This window comes from Cajanus cajan, chromosome 1, assembly GCF_000230855.2.
Source record: "Cajanus cajan strain Asha chromosome 1, NIPB_CcT2T_4, whole genome shotgun sequence".
Lineage (NCBI taxonomy): Eukaryota > Viridiplantae > Streptophyta > Magnoliopsida > Fabales > Fabaceae > Cajanus > Cajanus cajan.
In genome coordinates, this window is record NC_138517.1 from 47056690 (window position 1) to 47066864 (window position 10175).

Genomic DNA, 10175 nt, shown 5'->3' on the forward strand with positions numbered 1-10175 from the left:
TAAGATCCAATAAAATGAGTTTGAGAATTGGTTAATGATATTTTTTGAGTGGGGTGATTTTTATTTTTACACTATGAAATTATATAATATTAATTAATATAATTGAAATATTAAAAATATAAATTTTTGTTACTCTATTATTTTATATATTTTAAAAGTTTATTAAAATAAGTATTGACTGAAAATAAAAAAAAATTATCATCTCATCTTTTACTTTTAAAATTTCACTACATTTATGTACCATATAACTTAAATAATACTTCACTCAACCACCAATTATCTATTTTAAATTTCAAAATATATATGTTAAACTTAACTCAAGTAAAATTGTCATTCATAAAGAAAACATGTGATCTTTAAAAAATAAATTATTAAATAATTTTTTATTAAAAAATATAATAAATACACATTCCAAGATTTAATTTATTAATAAATTATTTTATTTATAACTATAATAAAGGAATCTATAACTATAATAAAAAAACAATATCTCCTTTTTTCTTTTATTTTTATTAGACTACTACTTTACTCTTAAATTATTCTTTAAATTATCTATTACTTTAACTTTTAGCCACTCCATGAACTGCTCACTGTGGTTACATCCATAATTCTTTTCCAGATTCCCATATCAAATTAACCACATTAAAATATAAAAAAAATATTAAAGAATCAAATTTTATATTTATAAAAAAATGCAAACAATATTAACTATCAAGTATTAATAATAATATGATCTTTCTCTCTCCAAAAAAAGAAAAAGAAAAAAGAGAGAGAGAGTAAGTATTAACATGATCTTAGTGACATAACCATTGACAATGCGCGTGGGACATGTTTGCGCGGAAGGTAGACATTGCGAATCCAACGTCTATATAAATCCACAACACCTGCCCTACCGACACGTCGTTTCAAACACACATTTCAAATAAAAATATTTTAATACTTTTAGTTTATTATTTTTTCCATTTATAAAATTATATCAATATCAATAGCAGCGTCTCACCTTTTTCATGAATAAATAAATATAATTTCTCTCCTCAAACTCCAAAGTCCACCAATAATTCTCTTTCTTTCTTTCTTTCTTTCCCACTCTCTCTTGTTCTTCTGTTTCTCCAAATTTTCTCTTTCCTAAGCGCCTCTGAAGGTGAATTCTCATCTCAAGTTTTTTTTTTTTTTTTTTTTCTCTTGTGGGTTTTGCATTTTGTGGCGAATTGTGCCACCAAAATGTTACATTTCTCAAATTTCTGACTTCAAATTAAATACTTTGATCTTACCGCAATTTATTATTTTTTTAAAAATTCTACGACATGCGTTGTGATTAATCTTTTTTGGGTTTTTGCGGTGAGATTTATTTGGTGTTGGATTTACAGATTCTTGTGCTTCATGTTGCTCATTAGGGTTTCCCTGTGTGATCGGGTCTCTTTTTGATCTGATTAAGAGTTTTCTCGTAGTTTGTTTTAGTTTCTTTCTTCTTTTATGGGGTAAGATTGATTTCTTGTGTTTTTTTATTTATTTACAATGTGTGGACATAGTAAGGGTTTTGGTGGTGTAGGTTAATTTAATTCTGGTTATGGGAATGTGCGTGTGTGCTGATGAGTTTGTTGCTCGATTTACACATTTGAAAAGATAGAGAGAAAAAAGAGAGAGAGAGAGAGAGAGAGAGAGAGAGAGAGAGAGGGACAACTTTGTGTGTGTTGTTGTACTGGTAGTGCAATTATTTTTTTTTCTAGTTGTTTCCTGTTGTGTTGGTACTTTTGTGGAAAAATTCAGTTCCTGAGTGATGGACTTGTTAAGCTCAAGTTCTTGTAATGTAAAGCAAATTGGGTGATGTCCAAATTTTCTAACTTGTTATGTATATGTTGTTCTGCAATGGGGATTGGTCCATAATTGTTTTTTTTAATTACTTATTGACTTAATGGAATTTTTTGGTTCTGAATTGCAATTGATTTTGAGTTTGCTTATTACTTGATTGGTTTTTATGGTGGGTAGAAATGTGTTTGCAATAGGATTAGTCCTAAGTTGTCATAGTGTACTTCTATGTATGTGCATTTTCATGTGTATACTGTGACAGTTGTTTACTGAAAGGGGTTAAATTATGTAATGGAAAACGAGTTTGAATTGCAATTGACTATTAACTTTAATTTTAGCTTGATTGGTTTATCTGGAGATAGATAGCTGTCACCAGTCTGAGTTAAGATGAAGTACAACGGCAGTACCATATTGACATAAGTGCCTGCTGCCTAGGTTATGGGAATATGGTGTGATGCGTCTCAATGAAATCCTCCCCCTTTGTAATGCTTGTTGTGTTTCTGTTATTTTACTATGTCCTATTTTGACAATCTTATCCATTTATATATGCTAGTCTAGTCTATGCACATAATATGTATACTTTGGGAATTTTGCACCAAATCAGATTAGTTTTACATTTAACTTAATTTGACATCAGACCACCTTTGCAGGTGTTTTTTTCTGCATTTTGATTGCTTCATTCTGAGCAGTGAATCTGAGCATTAAGTAAATTGGTCAAGAAAGGGTTCATTCCTCTTCAGTGGCAGAACAAAACATTGCTTGCAGGTGGATTTTTTCAGATGGTAAGCACTTTCCTTTTTAGCTTTTATGACAGCTAGTCAGCTACCCTTCTGTGTTTTTATAACTCTTTGTTGGAGGCAACTGCATTAAGTTTTTGGTTGAGCACACATGCTATTTGCTGAGTTAACTTGCTTATGAATCTGTCTGACATGTAGCTCATCATATCTAGTAGTTAATTTACTGCTAATATGCTTGTGCTTGTCAAGAACTTGATTTGAATAACGACTTTTAATCTGTGTAATTCGCTGAGGAGTTGCATTGGACTACAGTGAAACTTTTTCATTAGCTTTTTCTTTAATCAATTTTGGGCTTAATATTCTTACATTATAGGCATTCTATTTTTTCTTTAGGCAACCAATGAAAATCTTCCACCAAATGTAATAAAGCAACTAGCTAAGGAATTAAAAAGTCTAGATGAATCACCTCCTGAGGGCATTAAAGTTGTGGTAAATGATGATGATTTTTCAACCATATATGCCGACATTGAAGGCCCAGGTATGGAGCTTTATGTTCAAATTTTATGTTTTAGCATTTTTAGTGAGTCATGCTGAACCACAAATTTGTTCTGCAGCTGGAACTCCTTACGATAATGGAGTTTTCCGCATGAAGTTGTTACTATCTCATGATTTTCCCCACTCTCCACCCAAAGGTTTGTATGGTTAGCTTGTCCTAATGGGTCATTATACAATCTTCTAGTTCCATTGTTAAGACAAAATTATATATCCTTTGAAATTTTAACTTGGTTATGTTATCTTTATTTTGCTTTTAGTATATTGAGTTGATCTTATATACTTGGTAGAATCTATTGGACATTTATTTGTCCTATATAGTTGTATATTGTTTGATTTTTCCTACATCAAAGATTCTCATCTGTGCTTTTGTGTTATGTGACATGGTCAAACTAATGATGCCATCCATTGTTGTAGGGTTTTTCCTTACAAAGATTTTCCATCCAAATATTGCAACCAATGGAGAAATTTGTGTCAACACACTTAAAAAGGATTGGAATCCTAGCCTTGGGTTACGACATGTTCTCATTGTAAGTGTTTTGGCTGTTATCTCATTAGTTCTTCAGGCCTTCCTAGTTGAAGAGAGTTATGTAGATATTGTTGATTTGTCAAATCTAGTTTTTCATGATTCCTTCCAATTGGACTAGGCATTTATTAAGTTACCATTGTTAACAGGTTGTTAGGTGTCTGTTAATTGAGCCATTTCCAGAATCAGCTCTAAATGAACAGGCTGGCAAACTGCTGCTTGAAAATTATGAGGAGTATGCTAGACATGCCAGGTGAGTTAGCCCCAATGATTATCGATGTAGTCAATTAGTTTCTGGTATAGAATTGTAACCAGAAACAGAATGATTGCTAAGATTACCTGTGTTCTGGAGTCTTGTGTAGCAAAAAGAATCGTGAAGAAACACATTGTGAGGATTTCTGTTTTCTTCTATTTATGTTACTATTTGTCTTCCTAATAGTAATTCCTACATTACTGTAAATTTTACCCTTGTGTGCATAATAGAGCTTCAGCTTAGATTCATTTGTTGTATGTTGCAGACTTTACACTGGAATCCATGCAAAACCAAAGCCCAAATTTAAAACTGGAGCTATATCTGAATCTACAACTGCTTTGAATGTTGATCAGAGTAACACCTCGGTTCTTAATGCTGAAGTCAAAACTGCACCATCGGGTGCAGCGTTGCCATTGCAAAGTCCGTTGGCCCCCTCAACTAACGCAACTAGAGGAAACAATCAGGAAAAGGCAGCAATCGCGGCCGAGCCAGCTGTTAACAGTTCTTGTCACACATCCATGGTTTATGCTGCACAAAAGAAGGAAGGGTTAGTAGCAAAAGCTCAGGCAGACAAGAAGAAGATAGATGCCCGGAAAAGAAGTTTGAAAAGATTGTAATGAAGTTGTTCAATTCAATAATTGAACTTATCATTTGTGGGGTAGTTTTGTTTATTGATAATTTGATATAGAGGAAAAGGGGGATGTGGGTGGGGGTTCAAATGAGTACATTTGTTGGGAGTAAATGAATGGAATTGAACTGTTGGTATGTGCTCTAGGGTTGATTCCTCTTTCTCTTTCTTTTTTACTTTTTGCTTTTTGTTTTTGATATATTACATTTAATTTAATAAGGGGATCAAGGCAACATTCAGCTTTGTCATGCCGTAAACATTAGCACTCCGAATCAAGATTCAATGCATAACACGGGTCTGATGTTCTTGTTTTTTCTGATGTTCTTGAACTAAGGTTATTCCTTGGGTTGGTTTTGCTTTATCTGAAGTCCTTTCAGTTTGAGATTTGTGCATGTAAACGTAGTAAGATATTTTTGTTTGTTTGGTGTCTTTTGACATAGGCAAAGCAGCAGTATTAATCTTCAGGTTATAAGTGATGGTTTGGAAAAAATTTCTCTAAAGTGGTGACTCTAGTCTGGATTTTCGATGTTGTAGGTGAAGTTTATCTGGTCACATTCTATTTGATCATGGCAATCATTAACCAATTGAATATTCATTAGAAAAGGTACGGAGTACCAACTCAATTACATATGAAATTTGAGTCGAGTTTAACTTGCATTGCATCCATTTGCTACACGACCAGAAGTCACTATCAAATCACATACACAAGTATACAAGCATGTAAACATACCTCCAAACTTGATCCTCCACAAAATAGTTCCTAATTCCGAAGTATATTCGCAAGTAAAAAAATAAAAATTTTAAGAGAATCAAGTTAGGCAAAATTTTAAACTAATAAAGATCATATTTCATGCTTATAAAATAAACGGTTTATAACAGATAATTAAATAATAAGAATATGTGTTGAATATATTTCAGTCCTTTAAATTTGGGTGAAATTTGTTTTTCTCCTTCAATTTTTTGTTTATCCATTGCCCCTTTAAATTTAAAATTATTTTTTAGTGCTGCAATTTAAAAAAAAAAAAAAAAACTTATTTTTAGTTCTTTAAGATTACCATTATAGAAGGATAAACTGAATTAAGTGGGTTTTGTATGACAAATTTAGTAATATATAATTTTTTTTTACAAATTTACTAATGATATTTGAGCAAAGAGATTGAAATAAGTATTTTTCTTTTAAAAATTATATGACTAAAAATTAATTTTAAATGAGAGACCAAAATAAGTTTACTTCATTTAATGAATTAAAAAATATATTTTAACTAGATGTGAGTGTTGTAAAAATCTAGTACCGAATTTGATTCTCATAAATATATATATTTAAACAATTTTTTTTGTTTAATTAAGATGTATAACTTTTTTTCATCACGTCAGTTCCTATAACTCTTATAAGAGTAAAGTGATATATCTGATCATGACTACATACTTAAGCCAAAAGTAAAGTTGTACCACCTTTGATCATGACTGTTCAAACTGGGATTTATAGAGAATAAAATAAAATCAAGTTTTCTTATTTCGAGTATTTTCAATACAACTGTGACACTCTCTACCCCAACATACATATACGATAATTATAAAAATAAAATTCTTCATCATTAAAAACAACCAAATCTCCAACCACATAAGGGGTAAAGAGTTCACATTCATAAACTTAATCCAAATAACATGTCAGTGAAATTACAAAGAAATAAAAATGAGTTTTCAAATAGTTTAATAGCATCCTAAACTAAGCCTAGCTATGCCCCGATGTCATATATCCTATTAGAGCATGCCTAACTAAACCCTAAGCCTCATCACCAACATCTTCATGCTGATGATCACCTGCAACGCAATTTAAACACATACAAAGAACAATAAGGGAGTGAGAAACATCTCACTCAGGTTCAGGTGCAGAAATAAAGGTTAGATAGCACACAAACAACAAACATATTACAAGTTACAAGCACCAATCACGTACAAACAATACACATACATAATCAATATCACATGTACACTCATTTATCCTACAATGATGTCATGGAGTCATAAATGCATGCATGTGGCGCTATACGAAAGTTTCACATTTCTTATCACTTCATGAATACATCATTGGTAACCAAAGGTACACCTAGAATAACTTGTTACATCACTGGTGACCCAAGGTACACCTTGTTAGCTTGTTACATCAATGGTGACCCAAGGTACACATTGTTAGCTTGTTACATCACTAGTGACCCAAGGTACACCTTGTTAGCTTGTTACATCACTAGTGACTCAAGGTACACCTTGTTAGCTTGTTACATCACTGGTATGCGGCTTAAGCGGCACACCTAGAATAGATCATATATGCACATGATGCACGTCACACATTCACTTTTTCATTGACTCAACATTTCACTTGTCATGGAATTTCATGTCTTATCTCATTTCATCACATTTCACATTCTCATGGTCATAACTTATCTCATTTCATCACGTTTCACATTCTCATAGTCATAATGTTCACATTAGCACATTCTCATTCACATCATGTCTTATGTCATTTGTTCATATTTCACATAGTCATACTCATAATTATTCCTCATAGGGTTTCGCACAGGAACCCATAGAACACTCTAATTCATATCAAAACTTATCTAATTTTGAAATCAAATACATATTTACACTCTACATCACACAAGGAACGCAACATAATATTTAGAAAGCAAAATAGAAAACATTCATATTTTGCCTATTTCTCATAGGGTTCTCTCAGGAACCCACGGAGCACTCTAATTCATATCAAAACTTGTTTATTTTCAAAATTAATCACATATTCATACATCACATTCAACAAGGAACACAACAGAAGAATCAGAAGGCAAAACATAAAATAGTCATATTTTGCCTGTTCCTAGAAGCATGCATCAGGCAAGGGATTGAGGGTCAATCCTACTACCCAACAATTATTCCCAAACCCCCGAGAAAGGTTTCTCACTCCCCCTTACCTGGATAAGTAGAAGACGAAGCTAGAGTGGAATCTGGTTGATCTCCTTCTCTTGGTTCTCCTTGGTCTTTAGAGAGTGTGTCTAGAAGTAGTGCCAGAGTCTGCTATTTATAGTTGTCAGGAGTGGCCAGAATGGCCCGTGTCGGATCCGGAACGGCCCATTCTGGACTCATTCGTCATGTGTAAAATTCACATCTATAACGGCCCGTTCTGGGGTTGCATTTTAATATATAACGATCATGTTTGGAATGACCCGTTCTTAAACCAGAACGACTCATTCTCAACTAGGATTATAGGCCATTTTAGTAGTTTGGAACGGTCCGTTCCAGTTTGGGAAAGACCCATTCTAGGCTACCAAAAATAGGTCTTTTTAGTAGTTTGAAACGACCCGTTCCAGTTTGAGAACGACCCGTTCTAGGCTACTAAATCACCATTATTGGACTTTGAGCCTTTGTATAATCTGTGAAAATTGGGGTGTTACAACAAAAAATATATATACATGATCAAAGGATAAATATTCAAAAGATATGAATAAATATTCAAAAGATATTAATTACAATTATTTAAATAATTCAATCACAATATTTTAACTAATTATACTAACACATCCCACAAGATGGTGGTGGAGGAGGCAACATCAATTTGGGACATTAACCATTTATGTTGTGTAGTGTTAAGGGGTTTGGTAAGCGTATATGCAAGTTGATGGCTAGAAGAAACATGAAACAATGCAAAGTCCTTCTTGGTAATAACAACTTGACTTTTGATACTATTTTTATTTATTTATTAAATCTTACCAATAAGTACATTAAGACTTTCATTATAAAAATTAATAATAAATTTTTTTATTAGTTACTAATATATTACTTAGAATCTCTTAAAAAATTACATTATGTAGAAGTACATTAACAAATATGCCTTTAATATTCTTTTAATATTTGTGGTAAATTAGTTTTTAATCTCTTAAATTTAAAATAGATTTTTTATCATGTAGTTTTTTAAAAATTTATTCGAATCCTTTTATCTAGGGGTGGTAAAATGGGCCAGTCTAACTTGTTTTGGCTCGGCTTACCATTGAAAAACGGGCTGGGAATGTTGGCCCACCTCGCCCCTATGGGCGGGTTGGTGGGCCGGCGGGTTAACCTGCATACCACTAAAAAAAATACAAAAAAAATGTATCTTATATTCAAATAAAAAACTACTACAAATAAATAAATATAACTACATGAAATTGAAAATGCATACATATTGTGCATAATATATGTTCAATAAAAACAAATTACAAACTTACGACAAAATCAAATAAAAATTAGTCTACTTACAACAAAATCAAAATCAAAATACTATTTTTTTAACAGGAACCTCAAATGCGGGCTGACGGGTTGTGATGGTTAGCCCGCCATTTGGCCCGACGGGTTGGTGGGGCGGACTTGGCGAAATGATGGACTCGACCCACAAATTCTTGGCGGGCCAGCGAGCCAACTTGGGAGTCACGACCCATTTTTCCACCCTACCTTTATCCAAATATTAGGTGATTCTTAGTAATTAAAACATTTTTTCTCTAAATCACAATACTGAAAGATTAATTTTAAAATTAAAATACTAAAAATAAACTTATTTCAAATTTGATCTCAAAACATGTTTAATTCTAATTATATTTAACTTTTATTTTTTATTCAATGTCTTGACATTTTTCTTTTTTTAAAAATATTTTAGAATTGAAAAAGGTTGTATTATTATTATTTTAAAAAAAAAGACATTATTTTATTTTATAAAACCAGTTTAAATTGATTCACTACACTTAGGAATGACAATGAGACAGGGTAATAGTTCCTTACTATCCCCTTAAGATAAATATTGACCTTATATCCTTACTTGTATTCATCCTTATATTCATGTAGGTATCTGTTAAATGAGTATTCACATATTTTTTTTAATAATAATTGCTATTTATTCTAATAATTTGATTAAAATTAATAATTTAAAAGGGAAAACTTAAACTATTCAAATTTTTTAATTAATTTTATTACTCAAGATTCTTCAATTTAAAAATTAATTTAATTGTTAAAGTACCTTATTTTGATACGTTTTTAAAAATTTAATATATAATTATGTAATTGAATATTAACAAATACCTATATGTAAGGATACTATGATACCCTTACCCCTCCTATTAACATCCAAGTTTAGAAAATACTTATATTCATTATTTGTAGGTATCTATTTATAATATTCATTTTCTACGGTAACACATTTTATCCTCAAATATATGTGAATATGCATTTTTTATATCCCTAACTGTCATGTTTGTACTCAATTTTAACTAATTCTTAATTAACTAGTTTATTATCAATTTTCTATTGTATTAACAATTATTTTTAAAATATTTAAATATATTATTAATTTCTCAAATTTCAAATAAATTTTTTAATTTTTTAAATTTAAAATCGATTTTTTTAGCTATTGTAATTTCAAAAAAAAAAAATCCTATTATAGGATTTGTACTTAAATATTGTTAGAGATATTCTTATTAATAAAAATATTATATTAAATTTAATTGTTATTGTATAATTATTTGAATGTGTGAGTTTTAAATGTGTTATTTATAAATTAAATAATTAAAATAAATTTTTTAAAAATTATGTAGATAAAAATAATAATTTTAAATTTAAAGAATTGGAAGTAAATTTATTCTCAAGGTTCAAGTC

At 30.8% G+C, this 10175-nt stretch overlaps 1 protein-coding gene across 3 annotated transcripts; it reads left to right on the top strand.

Annotated features, from left to right (window-relative positions):
• The first annotated feature begins 984 nt into the window (after positions 1–984).
• On the top strand, positions 985–4821 carry LOC109791310 (ubiquitin-conjugating enzyme E2 22). 3 transcript variants are annotated; one of them, XM_020350598.3, is made up of 7 exons: positions 985–1141; positions 2444–2588; positions 2937–3081; positions 3158–3235; positions 3513–3625; positions 3771–3874; positions 4140–4821. In XM_020350598.3, the coding sequence occupies exons 2-7, from the start codon at positions 2586–2588 to the stop codon at positions 4489–4491; spliced, it is 795 nt and encodes a 264-aa protein (XP_020206187.1). In that variant the 5' UTR covers positions 985–1141; positions 2444–2585; the 3' UTR covers positions 4492–4821. The 3 variants fall into 3 exon arrangements, with proteins under 3 accessions (XP_020206187.1, XP_020206186.1, XP_029125672.1); XM_020350597.3 differs by having other exon boundaries at positions 988–1141; positions 2457–2588; XM_029269839.2 differs by lacking the exon at positions 985–1141 and adding an exon at positions 2145–2288 and having other exon boundaries at positions 2457–2588.
• The last annotated feature ends 5354 nt before the right edge of the window (positions 4822–10175 follow it).

Bases quoted from the DNA above. Each gene is read 5' to 3' on its own strand.
- LOC109791310 (XM_020350598.3), top strand. The intron at 3,236-3,512 runs GTTTGTATGGTT...CCATTGTTGTAG, and splicing joins TCCCCACTCTCCACCCAAAG to GGTTTTTCCTTACAAAGATT. The intron at 3,875-4,139 runs GTGAGTTAGCCC...TGTATGTTGCAG, and splicing joins GAGTATGCTAGACATGCCAG to ACTTTACACTGGAATCCATG.